Below are 15536 nucleotides of genomic sequence, written 5' to 3' on the forward strand. Positions count from 1 at the left end.
TTCTTTTTTTTACAAAACATGGTTGTCCTTCGCCAACGCCAACCACGTAACGGCAGAGTGGAGACGGCGTGTCTGCTGGTTACTTGGATTAGACGGTGTGATGGGACGTCCTGGATGGAGGTTACAGTCAGGAAAACCGGCAAATGTTCACATTTCAAATTCAGCATTTTTTTTTTTTTTTTTTGGCTTGAAAGCGATTTAAACAACTTTAATCAATTAGCAAATCTGGTGTTAATTTATCAACGACATATCATTGTAAGTACATTTTAAAAAGTTATGGAATGGGCAGGAAGCGGCTAATATTCTGAGGTATTCTGGGAAAAAAACGTGGATATTTTCTGAGATAGAATTAGTAAATTCATCATGATGTTGAGCTTCAGGCGACCTCGTGCATTTTTAAATGATTCTCTCCGTGTTTTGACTGCAGTCTGCATCCAGTTAGACCCTCATCTCATCTTTTCACTCTAGTTTACTCATCTCCGTGGTAACGCTCTACAACAGCTAACATTAACCACAACATGACATAATACTTTTTATTTATTTTTCTTTTTTTTTAATTAGAAATGACTTTCTGAGCCGGGTTATGTTGTCAATCAAGTCAATATAGTTTTTAGAATTCAAATAAAAACTGTGGGTTTAAATGTTCTTCCGTGTTATTATTGTAATTATTATTATTATTACGACAATTTTTGATTATTATTACTAGTATCGCTATATTGTCATTATAATATATTATTACTACTAGTGTTTTTTTATTAATACATTGTCATTATTATTACTACTCTTATTAATATATTGTCATTACTATTTTTTATTACTATATTGTCATTATTTATATATTGTCATTATTATTACTACCATTTTATTATATTATCGTCATTACTATTTTGTATTACTATATTGTCATTATAAATATATTATTTTATATTATATAACATATTTTACATTTATATTATTATTATTATTATTATTATTATTATTATTATTATTATTATTATGTCGTAGCCATTCCAGTGAGCTAGCGTGGCTCGTGGCCATAATTGCTGTGATTAAATACACCTGCAAGGACCTGAAGAGGCTCGCTGTGGGACTCCTGGTTGGTAGTTGTGCCCCATGTGACCAGCCTTGGCGTCGACTTGATTGGTCAAACGGGTTAATAGCGTCGTCAGTACCGTCGGCTGCTTCGGGACGCCGAGACCCGAAGTCGTTTACATTTATTTTTTTGTTTTTTACAAAGTGAAAGTTAATCTTTTATTTTTAAACCAGTTTTTGGTTGTTTTATATCGTAGTTTTAGCGCGCGCGCACGGGCGTTGCTCGTCGCTTCATCAACCGGAAACCAGAACCGTGAGTACCGTTACTTTAATAACACGAACAAAATGCTAGCTCATTGGAATCTAAAAAATGAATATTAATGTATCGATTAATTAATATCGATTAAAAGAAAAAGATGAAGACGAGGCGGTTTGTGATGTATAGCTAGCTTGTCGTTTAGCACGTTAGCTAAAGAGGCGCACGCATCCGAAAGCGGAAACTCGTCATAATCATAAAAACCGCTTTTAAATAAACAATACGAGCAACGCTGGCGAAGTTAACGTGCTAAAGGTTATTAAAAATAACCTCTTTTATATTTTAGACAAACTGTGTACAAACCGCCGGAAGTCATCATCAGTCGGTACCGGAACGGTACAGTACCGGGAGCTGTTTTTATTATTATTATTATTATTATTATTATTGGGGTTATAATTGTACATAATTATTATCACAATAATACAAATAATTTAAAATAATTAATACAATAAATATGTAAAAGTCATCCTGGTGTTGAATGATGGACAGCCAATCACGGTTGGGTTGAGGGTCTGTAATGCTAATAAGTTATAAAGTGAAGTTCATAGTAAAGATGCTAAAATAAAGGCAGTTTAATAATAAAACATCCACGTTATCTTCGCAGGATGCTAAGCTCGGTGTCGGCGTCCGGTTCTCCAGCGGCGGACTCGTGAGTTGTGGGAGTCGCTGCTGTACTTTGGGAGTAGAAGGTGAGAGGGTATGATGAGGTTGTCTTCATGACGTAGAGGCTAAGTCCCGCCCCTTCCTGTGTTCACCACCGGGGGAAAAACGTGTACGGTAGTCAACGTCGAGAATTACACGTACGTTTGTTAAAATAAAATAAAATGCAGCTTGTGAAAGACAAAATGAAGGCAAAATAAATGATTTAATTGTAACGCACGGATAAAAATGATGCCGAAGTTTCGCCATAATAACGACTATTTGTAAAAAGTCTTAAGTCATGGTTTGTTAGGTCTGTCTGTAAGACCACAAGCGAAGGACTCTTAAAAAGCTTGTTTTCTGAATGGAGTTTGGCTCGAACGCCGTAGCGGCATGAATACGGCAGAGACGTCGTCGTTGGTACGGAGGCAGAAAGATGAACCAGACGGGCAAAACAAAACTTTTGGTATTAATGTGGTCAACCAGACACTTTTAATTTCAAATTTTGTTTTTTTTTCCAACAATGATCGTAGAACCTGATCGCTGTCATATGATTTAAGTACACCAAAGAGGCCTGGAGCTCTGCAGAACCCAGACCTGCCCTCTTTCCAATCCTGCTGCTCAGAGACAAATAAAATAAACTAAAAAAAAAAGAAAATAATACAGCGTCACTCTTACCAGATGCCACTCTTGCCCTGTAAGTAAGTGCTTGGTGGAGAGAGAGAGAAGAGAGAGAAAAAGGAAAGGAACAGACAACAATAGTCATCTCAAGATTGCCTGTAAAATTACTTTTTAAATGTAGATAATATTTGTATATAGGTAGATAATGTTTGGTTGATTTTAAGGGGGATAGCAATAAGAACTTAAAAAGGTCAATACAATCAGAAGGTCTTAGCTCACTAGCTAGGTCAACAGAGAACCGGTTAAACATGCACTAAAAAGAAAAGAAAAAAAGATTTCTTAAAAATCAGAACAATCAAGAGTTGAGATTATTTTCCAAATTTATCTGCCACCGAAAACTTCACCAAATCCAAGTCTCTTCGCTCGAGTGATTCTTTTTAAAAAGACAAATGTAGAATTTCATTTTTTTAAATAAAAATAAAAATGGCTAAATTGACATTATTGCACATGAGCAAAAGACAGTAATACTATTAGAGCTCTGTTCATCGACCCGCCCCACCTCCTCCTCCTCCTCCTCCTCCTCCGACCCTCCTGAAGCACTTAGAACATTCAGAAAACCTGGTGAGGCTCGACGACGAGATGTTTCATCAACGGCTACCAAAGAGTGGAGAAAAAACAAACGAATTTGGATAAAAACCTTGATCTGGGTGAGAGGACAGATAAGACAGCCAGCAGAGATGAGGGGAGGACACTTACTTTGTGCTATAATGTACAGTAAATGGCTGCATAAGTGCTTTTTCTTAAGCTTGAAGAACAAAAAGAAAGAAGGTATTTATTGTTGAGGCATCATTAAAAGTTAGCCTGTGCTATCCATTCAGGGGGGGGGGGAGTAATCCCTAACAATGGGACTCCGACGGACGAGTAGGAGAGAAATCTTTTCAGGGCATAAAAAAATAATGACGACGTTGATGTTACCCCCGTTTTCAAGGATCGCTGCTACATTAAAACCGCACGTAAATTATGTGCAACATCAGAAGAAAAAGGCTTTGAAGATGATTCCTCTACGCTCTTCTGTCTGTCGGTTGTTTCTCGTCTTTTTTTGTTTTTTTTATACATCCGCCGCCTCATTATTGGTGTTGATTGGCAGTGTCCAGGTCCAATAACATGGCCGAGTGATTCAGTAAAAAAAAAACAAAAAAAAAAAAAAACAGGGGGAGTCGCTCTGGAGGAGGCCGACAGTCCGCGGCACCGTCGCCGATGGGTTTAGAAGTCCCGCTCAGATCGGCCCGTTGACCGACACTTCCTGCGGCGGCGGCGTTTCCTCTCTGCGGAGGACGGAGGAACACGGTCAGATAAACAGCCTTCAAATGGATTATTTTACTATATGTGGGGTTTTAATCCCGGCTGGTGGTTAGTGCTGAGAAAACCCAGAAAGGAGTGTTCTGGTTCCCTCGTCTCAAAGCCTCCGTGTTTTTACAGGTTAATATCTGAAATGTGGTCTGTGATTAACACGAGCTAAAGACATTAAACACGTTGTTTTTCAGGATGTAAAACACGTCCAAATGTTGAAGCTTTTGCTAAAAAAACATCCTGTTTACTCAGTCATGTGATCGTTGTGTGGTCTTAATCTAGCTTTCTACTCCTGCAGTCACGCTTGAACATTTGAAAGGATTTATCCCAATTATAGCAAAGCATGGATCCATTTCTCCCGAACGAGCAACTAAAGAGTGAAGCGTCCACGTACTTCCTGTCGGTCTGCGTGGTTCCTGCTGAGTCGCCGGGCTGCTGCTCCGACGCTGTAGGAGGATCTGACAGAGAGAGTTTCTCCAGAGACACCGGACTCTCCTCACTGCGGCACAAACACAAAACCGTTTAGTCCGATGATCCACTTCCACAGGAAGTAGTCCCTCTCAGTCATTGGTTTGTATCAGCCGAGACGCTTCCCTGTGTTGTTGTTTATTGGACCTTAATACTAAAGTAAGGAGATGAAAGTATATTTATTGCTTCCTTCGGTCGCTATAACTGTTATTAGGATTATTTCACATTTCAAAGTTTGACTTTGTGAAATCTCAGTTCAAGTTTCTGTCGAAGCTCCGAGGACGAACTTTACTTAGAAAAGGCAAAAGTGAATGAATGCAGTAATTTCAAATCTGTCCGGTCTATGATTACCTCAATGTGGTAGTTATGTTTCAAATATAGACCTTTATACACACACACACACACGCACACACACGCACGCACGCGCACACACACACACGCTGGTATGTGTGCGTGTGTGTGTGTAGCCTGGACTGGTCAATGGGAGGATATTTTTATTTATTTATTTTTTTAAACCACTCAGCATCTGATTCAGCTCAAAGATTTCAAACCTTTTGAGGTCAGCTGTCTTGTTGCCGGGGGCGGCGGCTGTTTCCGAGGCGATGACCGCGGCGGCGGCGGCGCTGGCGGCGTGCTTGTCATCCTCCTCGCTGTCGGACCCCCCGGAGGAGCTGCTGTCTGAGGCCACGATGGGAGCCTTCCTCCCTTCACCCACCGGCCAAGAAGCACCGGAGGACGCGCTCGCATCTGCCGACGCCAACGAAACACATTGAGATGGTTTTTCAGTTGTAAGTCAGTCAGCTGACCTCTGCGGGGAAACACTCACCGGCCTTCTCGTGGTTTTGTTTGGCTTGTCTGTCTGCATCACCGCTGCCCGAGTCCACCGGAGAGCTGCACCTGGGGTCGCTCTCTGTACTGTGGGAGACCAGGAGGAACCGGGTTAGCGAGTCCCGAACAAGCAGCCGTCTCGTTCATGCATTAAAGTCCCTGAAGACCGCCGCAGTGTTTGAGCGTCTCACCCGGAGAAAGGCTGGAACTCAGTGAAGTTGGCCCAGCCACCTCCCTGCGTCTCTGCCCCGCTCTTGGATGAGCTGTCCCAGCCTGCCGGGGTTTGGGAGGCTGCGTTCCCTCCGGACTCCCTGAAGTTTGCCGTCCAGCCTGGACCTGGAAAACAGACCCCATTCACACTGGGACACGAGGCTTTTTATTCTTTTAAAGGCCCGTAGGTTTACCTGACAGGTAACCTACCGATTTCTGACGTGTTCTGCTCGGACTCCTCGTCCTCGTCAGATCCAGATCCGTGGTCCCGCACCCTGCCCCCGTTCTCCATGCTGCCCCTGGAGCTTTCCTCCGAGGTCTGGGAGACCCCAAACCTGGAACGGAGTGACATCAGACAGAAGATGAGGACCGATGAAGACGGGACGGCTCGGACACGAGAGACCGTGAACCAGGTTTACCGTGTTCTGGATTTAGCTTGTGTTGCATAGTTCATCTCCTTCTCCTCCCAGATGTCCTCCTCTTCTTCAGCGTCGTCAAACTGGCGTATCCTCTCTTTACAGCAGGCCTCGAAAGCAGCCGCGTTGGCCTGCAAACACACGTTTACATGAGACTGAGCGTTAGCCGAGCGTTAGCCGAGCGTTAGCCTCGTTACCGTCGGGACGTTTCCAGCAGTAGAAGGAACACTTACACTATTATCATCAGCATCTAGATTGAAGTTTATTTCAGCAATTCTGTCAAATGTGGCGCTGAGGAAAGAGAAGAAGAAGAAGAGATTAGACATCCTGAAGGTCATGGGGACACTACACCAGGTTTACAATCATATTAAAATACGACAGACATCATAGTGTTAGTGAGGATTAAAAACATCTGCACAGGTTGGGATTTTAAAAGGGAAAGTTTGAGACGTTTCCTCCTCACTTGATATTCTCATCGTGCTCGCTGAACTCTTCATCGTTGAAGCCGAACTGATCCACAAAGTTGGCCGTCATCTGTTGGATCTGATAGTCAGAGAAGGCCTGGGAAGGTCAGAGGGCACTTTTTATAAGAGGTGACGTCATTGTGGACAGACGACATAACGTGTCGCTACGACAGGTAACAGCTGTCTGTCTGTCTGTGTGTCTGTCCTACCTGCTGGAGAGACAGGTCGTTGGGGAAGGGGCTCTCCATGTCGTCGTCTTCACTGGACGAGTGCATGTTGTGGGTGCTGACCTGCAGGACGCGGTGCAGAGGGTCAGAGTCCAGCAGTACATTATAGATATGAACATGTGACCCCAGCATTGACATGAACTCGTTGAGCCGTAACATGAAACTGAGCAGGTTTCCAGTCCTACAGGATTCCTCTAACGACATAGTTTTTACCTGCTGGGTACACAGACTGAGTCTGTTTTACTACCAGTTAAAACCACTGAGTTGTTTCTTCCGTTAGCTTTATTGAATGCTGTTGGGAAGCTGGTGAGGGATGCTCTGACCTCGGAGTTAAAAGGAGCCGCTAACAGACAGGAAGCGGTCCTGATTGGTTCTCACCAGCTCCACCGTGTTCCTCCGGTTCGTCTCTCTCAGGGTCTCGTCCACGAAGCTCTCCCAGCGACCTCGGCAGTCTTCTGGCAGCTCTGCAGAGACGGCAGAGAGATTTAACCCTCGCCGACGACCTCTCCGGGTCACAAACTTCGTTCAAGAAATAGGGCCGACTCCCACTTACTGTTACCTTTGATGAGGTCAGTGATCTGGGACTGTACTGGTCCTTTCTCCAGGTTCTGGACCACCATGTTGGCAATTCTGGTCAGGTGTCCCATGTTGCCTCTCCTGGTGCCGCCGTCACCCCTGAGGTTCACATACGACTCATTTAACTGTTTATGTTTAGGTCTAGATGTTACTGATCTTAATAGTGATTCATAGTTCTCTTTATTTTAAAGACTTTTTTACATTATTTAGAATTATTAGTTATTAGTTATGTGCATCCCCCAACATGTCAGGTTATTTAAACAGGGACAAAAAATCTAGATGCATTGCACCAGGTTTTAACAACCTTGCTTTATTCCACCTGTATCCCTGGGCAGGTTGGTGGATCAATACATTAACAACTATTTAATGTAAATAGAATATTAAAAAACCTACAAACATGTTATCCCATTAAAACCTGGACAATTCTAATAATTAGCTGTACCAAATGTCATTTTTTAACATTGAAGGTTTTTAAATCAAGCATGGAAATCAAAATAAATGTAATTTATATTATTTTCTATCTTTATACAAATGTGAATGTGAGCAGAGATTCTTACTGTATTTTATCGTTCTCCTCCCAGGCGTCAAGGATCCTCTGTACCAGCTGACACTTCTGGAAGAGCTGAGGGTTCAACAGAAACGCCAGATGAAGAAGAGGAAGCATTTGAGGAAGAGAGAAACATCCCAGGACATCACTGGCCGCCTCGGCTACCTACATGTGCTACGAGGGCGTTGTGGATTGAGGTCTGTGGGTCGCTGGTCCTGCCCGGCTTCGCCGCCTCCCCCTGTGCCTCGGGGTTGGATGCTGCGGGCGTCCCGTTGTGGTTCTGGAGGCCGGGCCGCTCCTCCGTGGAAGGATGGCTCAGGATAGCCGCCACACACAGCTCCACTTGGAAGTGCAAAAAGTTATTCCAGGAGTATTTGAAGAACAGATCCTGTTGGGAGAGCGATGGAGAGACGGCATGTGAGTACCGAGATGAGTGGAAACACAATGGTGGTCATATCTGGACTGGGCATCACCACATTTACATAATCATGGCACTAAAACATCAGAAAATCACAGATTAGACATTCCTTGTTGGTGATAAACAATAAAATGATCTTTTATAAGATGATAATATGATCTCACTGCATAAATACAGGATTAATAACAATTTAATGGATTTTTGTATCCTGTATTTTTAAAATCAGGCTCTATTTGTGATTATCCCAATAATATAGATTGTCCTATCGCCGTCCGATCCCTAATGTGGACCAGACATCACGTAACCAGGGCAACAGTGCTCCCAAACAAGCCACGCCCACTGCCCTTTGGCCGGGTGGTTCGATTAGTTAATCAGTGCTGCCCCTGCCTCGCCACCAACCTTGTTCATATATGACCTATGACCTCAAACAGTACGAGGGCTCCAACACATCTCTGCCACCATGTGTGCGATGACAGAGGAGGAGCTACAGGAGTTTCAGAGTCCAGCTTTGCCTACCAGTAGTAGGTCCATGGTGGCAAGATTGCAGAGCTCCTGGCAGATACTGGGGGCACTGGTCTGCAGCAGGGCGGCCACCAGCCGGGCCACGTGAAGGCGGGCGTTCCCCAGTGGCTGCTCCAGAACACCAACGGTCGTCAATATTGCACTTTTCTGGAGGGAGAATGAGAAGAAGCCAGAGTCTCAATGCTGTACCTGCATCACATTGGCTATACATTATAATTTAATTTTACCTTGGGGGGGTCCAGAAGAAGCTGCTGGAAGTCCTTTAAATGGGGCTCAATGGCATTTAAAATACTGCTGTTGACAGTGTAAGACCTTTCATAACCCTGAGAATACAGATCCATCAGCCCTTCCAGCCTGGGGACACAAACCCACAAAGACATTCTCACCATGTACTCTCACCAGAATACATTTACAATAAACACCGGAGAGCAACAGGTGGACTCACCCAGACCTCCTGGTCTCCAGTAAGGTAAGTAGCACTTGAGTTCCATTAACAATGGAGGCCTCGCTCCTCTCCCCCTCGAACATGTTCTTGAGGAGCCCCGTCACACTCTCCTGCCTGGAAGACGGCTTCGTTAGCAGATTAACACCCAAACTAACCCGGCTCTCCTCTTTAACACACAGGACCATCTAGCATTCATCCTGTTTGACATGGAGGTGTGGGGATGAATGGCTGAAACGTACACCAAAGGAGCATCGTGAAGGAGATCCTTGTGTACACAATAGAAACCTTTTGGTGAACTCTTCGCTCCAGATTGGGGAAATCTCACCAACGACACGGGAGAGAATCAGTATGTTTACAATCCAGGCTTGTGTGGACACGTCGACCGAGGACGAGGACAAAAGGAACCTTCCCGTTACACACACACACACACACACACACACACACACACACACACACACACACACACACACACACACACACACACACACACACACACACACACACACACACACACACACACACACACACACACACACACACACACACACACACACACACACACACACACACACACACAACACACACACACACACAACACACACACACACACACACTCTAAAAACCACAAGCAACTGGACTCCAAACCAAAAGAAGGCATGGTAAACTTACGACTCTAGCACAGCCAATAGTGGGTCGGCCTCCATGTTCTCCTGCATCTGATTGGCCTGGTCTCGACTAAGGCGGATGATGTCGCAGAGCGTTTGGGATGCATTTGATTGTCTCTGAAGGGTAAAGCATTGAATTAGAAGTTTGCAGATGACTCCTCTTTTAAAGGAGGCGACTGCATGGACAGAACTCCAGACTCACCTCCTCGTCTTTGCCGGTATGGATGAGCTCTGTGAGTCTTTGTACCAACTTCTCCTCATTCAGCCACTTCATGGGGAAACATAAATGTTAGGATACATTAAAGGCTGGCGTTTCCTTACGGGTGAACACAAAGACATATTCAGGGCGCTTACATGGAGGACCTCCTGCCTCAAGGGGGCAGGCTCCACACAGCTGATGAGGCGAAGCAGCAGGTCCATCATGGCAGACGCATCAATGTGTTTCAGCACCAGACCAATGAAGCCTTCCTTTTTCTTCAGAAAGCTGATCACCTGGAACATGAAACAAAGTGCTCTTGTTTTTTAATGCTCGTTTACAAGAATTCGTTGCTCAAGCCGCGATCGTTCTCAGCGTACCTGTTCGGTCTTCCTGGCGATGAGATTGCCGATGGTTTTGCTGAAGAAGCTGGCCAGCAGAGGGTTGAGGGGCGGGTCCTGCTCCAGGAAGTGATAGAGCACCTCCAGGAGAGACTCGTCGGCGCCCAGCTTGTCGTTTATTATGGAAACGTCCGACGTGAGGAGCTCACAGGCGATGTTGGGAAACCTTAAAACGGCAAAAAAACAAAAACAATGTTTAGTTTAAAGGGGATTTCTGATGGATGTGATCATCTGAGCTTTGATGCGTCTCTTTTAGTCTATTTGTCCACGAGAACTCTTTCAAGTTGTCTATAAAACAAGACTTCTAGTAACAGTAGTTCATCATGTTTGCCTGACTACCCACATGCTGTATTTTTCACAGTTCACATGACCTTCCCGTGACCCCTCTCTCTCTGTGAGGACTCACTTAAAGCGACTCCTCTCCTCCAGGTCGGCGGGCGGCTCCGTGGTGATGAGGCTGACCAGCTCCTGCATGCAGTGTTCCTGGGAGAGGAAGAGGAGCAGCCGACGGTTCTGGGCCTTGCACTCCTGCAGGACGTCGTCCTCCTCCATCAGCTCCCTCAGCGTCACGTCCTCCCGGTCCAGCAGCTGGTCGATGTGGGAGGTGGTGTGCAGGTCGAACTTCCAAAACATGGTGGCCGCTGGGACGGGGGACACTGCCCTGGACCGCAGACGGAAAGGGAAGGTGAGGGGGGGTAGAGAGGCCCAGCAGTAGCCAGAACAATATAGGAAATGTGTAGAAAAGGGAAGAGTGGAAGTGTAGGTGGGAGAGGAAGCGGGGGAGAGAAGTGGATGTAAACAAATGAAAGTTCCAGGATTAGAGCACTTGCAGTAAATCCCTTTATATTCAGGGATTTCCTCATTAATTGCCTTCTTTACAGCATTTTCTAATTCCCAATAGACACTGCATTACTGTGTAGGCCATAGATGAAGTTTTCATAGGTTTTTTTAACAGTTTTCTACATTTGCAGACAGAAAGTTTTGATAACTTTCTGATGTCTGATGCTGTGATAATGTGGAGGTGACGTGAATCAAGCTGTGCTCTATAGAATGTATCCCTAAATTAGGAAGTAAATAGACAGCAGTTGCATCATTGTGGTCCACCTAATAAGAAAAAAGGCCAACACAGTCAAATCCACGTACCAGTGGATGAAATGTGGATATCCTTAATCAGACCTCCCCCACGGGCAGGCAGGCATTTGTGTTTGTGCAGACGACAGAGAGTGTGGCGAGGCCTGGCATTTATCAGCATGGGTCTCCTCTTAAAACGCAGGCCTCTTTAGGAGATGAGACGCTGAGAGGCTCACCATAACCTGCAGGAGGAGAGAGGGTTAGATCGACGCCGCGTTAACACACCGTTCAGACACACATACTGTATGTTCCACTCCTCGTTCACGTTTCTGTCAGTTTAATATCTTACAACTAACTGACTTTCCTAACAAACGTCTCTCAAGTCTTGTACTGTAGCGCTATAAGCTATAAGTCGCCACAACAAACACATCAAAGTTCCATAATATCACTCATTTCTTTAGACTAACTCTCTGTATTATTGAAGGATAATCCCCAATATTAACCTGTTAATACAAGTTAATACAACTACACATCCGTTTTAGTGGGTCTTTTGTGTTGTCAATGTGTCAACCTACCCATTCTACCAGAGAGGTCAGGGTCGAGTACAGAAAAATAGAAATGAAATGCTTCCATGTTATCATATGTAATGGTTAAAAGTTCAACATGGTGTCATAAGCTTTGAATATTTCACTTTAAATCAGTTTGGTATCAGTTTCAACAAAATGCAGAAAATGTATTAAACTTTGTGGATATTTAACATCAAAGTTCTAAAGGCTTCTTTTAGGTTCCATCAAAGATCTCCAAGACTGAATAGGAACCTGCATCATTGAAGTATCAACTAAACACAATGAGAATATTCCCTAACCAGCAGACAGCCTGACCCACCACGCCTCGGGGCTCGTATCACACATTACTGCCAGGTGTACACCTGTGTTATCATAAAGTTTACCTTCAATGCACATCAGGCCTTTCAAACGACGTTAAAATAGAGAATGCGTCTAAAACGAGAGCAACTATTTGATGCTTTTGCGACCACGCCGAGTGTGTTTGGTTTGTTTTTCCCCGCGCCGTTACCACGGCAGCTAATCTAGAATACCTAACACGCCAGCGGTGCCAAAAACAATTACATGTGCTGCCTTTGTCGAAGCTCGCGCGTCTCTCTGCGCAACATGCTACCAACTGTTGATCGTGGAAGTAAAACACTGAAGGGGGAAATCCAAGTGCTTCCTCCTTCCCTTCCTCCCCCCCGAGGAAGACCCTTCCCTGCACACATGCAGCAGCAGCAGCGTCCATCTGGCATACATTTACAGAGTACACAAGTGCAATAATAACCCGCTGAACGCTCCCTGTGGACACCGAGCAGGAAAGCAAATGCTTGACTTTACATCCAAAATAGAACCCACCAGAGGCGACCTCAACAAAAACAGTCTACTGGCATGTTTGCAGACGTTGAAAACAGGAACAATGGCACACATGAAGGGCATACGTGTGGATGTTGTGAGACAACAACACGCTGTAATTAGGCAAGTTGGGAAAAAAAGGCAGTAAAATCAAGCAAAAAGGAAATTCCACCTCCACTTTCACACAAACTCTCCTGTACTTCGCTGAATGCAAATTTCAAGATGCAGCTGCTGGGCGACCGAGCGGTTATCACATTGTGCTGGATACCTCGTGACATTCGCTGCCAAGTAGTCAAACAACCTGCAATGGTGCACAAACAACAGTTCTCTCAGCCTAATGCTGCTCACTCAGAGGCACCGAGTTGGAAAACGATGCTGCAAAACTTCATATCACGATCATCTTGACCTGAAATAAGTGCGATTCATGATATTATCCCGATCATCAACAAAATGTGCTTAAAACGCTTAAAAATGCACAAAACTTTGTCAAGAAATAAAGATTGTATTGCATGCTTGTATTACAGACAAGAAGTAAGGTCTCCCCCATAAATGGATGAATACATTTTTTAAATCACTATTTTTCATTTCTCCACCATGACAGCGAATAGACAGCTTTTCAAGCCACTCGTGACAATATTTACGATTATCGCGATTACGGAAATTTACCACGATCGATTATTGTTGTTGTTGTTTATCCTGGTACGTGATCAAATCCTATTATCATCCCATCCCTAGACCCAACAACGTTCTTGGTTTATGATAGAGGAGGACCGATTATCAACGCTGACAATCATAGTTTTTATGGTTATCAGTCATAGTTTTAAAGCCAATTTGACAATAAAGTTATTTTATTTTAAAATGCGCTACTTTGGCTCTGATGCAGCACCCAGTCACTACTCTCTGGTCGTTATTTAATTGTTTTAAACTTCATAAAACTTTAGCGAACTATATATATATATATATGTTTGTTTGTTTATTGTTTGTTTATTTGTTCAACTTCATAATAAAGCTGCTGATAGCACACATTGTGTCTACATTTTGACCTTTTTTTTCGATCCTGCAGACAAATATTAAATTAATATATTACATATTAATTACCGGTCTCACATGGGTCGACCCCTGGTTTATAATCCTCCTTCACAACGGGGCTTCTTCCATTCACCTCATCGATTCCCCCTTTGAGTTTGTCGGATCTCAAACCAAACGAGCCATTAATGAGACTTTAATAACTTGGCATTATTGCGCTAACGTGTGACGGCTAATAATACAGGGAGCCATGTTTAAATGACAGCTCCTTTCCTAATACATTAGAATGTTTGTTAAGACACCGGTGTGTCGCTTTGGCATCAAGTGCACATCAACTGACTCGCGGCAGGAGCTCAGATTTCTGTTTACTTCGCCTTCCAGTGGAGGCACCACGACCGAAAGGATTTACGTCACAGGTGTCCTTATTTATTTCTGTTTTTAAATCGATCCGTAATTAACGTACAACTTAAGCTAATGACGTGTAAACGTCGCTTCGTGATTACTTCGTCAACTCGGCCGTTGGCCTCATCAGCCAACTCATCCGAGCAACTTACCTCACGCTAAGCTCCGGTTCACCGGGTTATACAAGCAAAACACAAGTTACGTTCACGTCAACGGCGCCGCGGCTGCCCGACGCAACTTATCGATTATGCTAACTTTCAAGTTCACGTCAAGTGGCGAAACGTTAGCCGATCCGCCAGGTTTTAGTTCGTTAACGTTAAACGGCGTCAAGTTTTTACTTAACTCAACAAACTCCGGCTCTATACGTCACGTTAGTTCCTCCTTCAAGTCCCATTAGCACGTAAGCTAACAAGCCGCCGACGGTGAACGTGTCAGAGTTAGCCAACTTGAAAATACCTCTCCAACTTAGTGTTCAACTTTCGGTGCGGCGGCGGAGTTGCCCGTTTAGCCAGTTGCACAAACATTCCACGACGGTCTCTCCCGGTCCCAAAACTTACCTTTGATTGGGGGGAGGATAAAAGAAAAACACCCGCTGCTATTCCTTCCGTCCGTGTTGAGATTGTTAGTGGAGTTTTTTTTTTCGTCACCCAGCTACTCCCCCTCCCAGCTAAACTACTAGCTAGCCGTTAGCTCACACACATTAGCCCTGTGAGCGGATAGTGATTTGTTTTGAAGAAGCGGGTCAGTCTGCGACAGCACAGGCTACTGTTAGCTAGCTCAACTTAGCTACCGTTAGTACAAATGTGTGGCCCCTCCGAAGTCTCATCAAATACGCGATCCCCCCCCCCACCCCCCCGACGCCAACGGCTACTTGACACTAACGACAACACCCGTTATTTCGGACAGAGTGTGCGATTCGTACTCACGCACGAAGTAATTCAAACGCGGGGCTAAGTTTAGCATGCAAAGCAGGAAAAACTCAGTCATATTTTTTCGAATCAAAATGGCGACATGGTTACGGGCGCGCGCAGCAGAGCTGTGGAGGGGAGGGGGTGCGCGCGCGCTCAGCTGAGCATGTTGGAGCAGCGAGCGATGCGACGGTGTTTTTATTGATTAAACACACTTTATTCTATCGTAATAATACAACACGAACATATTTACTGTCATTTATTTTGTTTATTTTAAGATAAGGAAAGGAACACGTTGCAATTTAATTAAAGGGAGTTAAGTTAGTATGTTTCCTCTAATCCACAGTAAACCTTATTCATCATTATTGCTGCTATATTTTTGTATATA

The 15536-nt window shown here is 44.4% G+C and overlaps 1 protein-coding gene across 1 annotated transcript; it reads right to left on the reverse strand.

The window, feature by feature from the left end:
- Positions 1-2448: 2448 nt before the first annotated feature.
- On the reverse strand, positions 2449-15156 carry ppp6r2a (protein phosphatase 6, regulatory subunit 2a). Its single transcript, XM_084038346.1, has 24 exons — positions 14798-15156; positions 11485-11654; positions 10748-11002; positions 10321-10507; positions 10099-10236; positions 9947-10012; positions 9749-9861; positions 9080-9193; positions 8862-8988; positions 8629-8781; positions 7864-8082; positions 7705-7769; positions 7131-7246; positions 6950-7035; positions 6554-6634; positions 6344-6441; positions 6114-6171; positions 5884-6011; positions 5675-5799; positions 5446-5590; positions 5253-5341; positions 4978-5173; positions 4353-4457; positions 2449-3933 (listed from the first exon to the last, which is right to left on the reverse strand). Exons 3-24 carry the CDS (start codon positions 10972-10974, stop codon positions 3885-3887), a joined length of 2685 nt encoding a protein of 894 aa, XP_083894472.1. The 5' UTR covers positions 10975-11002; positions 11485-11654; positions 14798-15156; the 3' UTR covers positions 2449-3884.
- Between the last annotated feature and the right edge of the window lie 380 nt (positions 15157-15536).

This window comes from Eutrigla gurnardus, assembly GCF_963514095.1.
Source record: "Eutrigla gurnardus genome assembly, chromosome: 21".
Lineage (NCBI taxonomy): Eukaryota > Metazoa > Chordata > Actinopteri > Perciformes > Triglidae > Eutrigla > Eutrigla gurnardus.

What these genes read in the sequence shown, in the direction of transcription:
- ppp6r2a (XM_084038346.1), bottom strand. Translation starts at nt 10,974, where the DNA reads ATGTTTTGGAAGTTCGACCTGCACACCACCTCCCACATCGACCAGCTG. An exon ending in GAGGAGAACGATAAAATACA is followed by an intron (nt 7,247 to 7,704) that starts GTAAGAATCTCT and finishes TGTGAACCTCAG; the next exon opens with GGGTGACGGCGGCACCAGGA. An exon ending in GGAGGAACACGGTGGAGCTG is followed by an intron (nt 6,635 to 6,949) that starts GTGAGAACCAAT and finishes CGCGTCCTGCAG; the next exon opens with GTCAGCACCCACAACATGCA.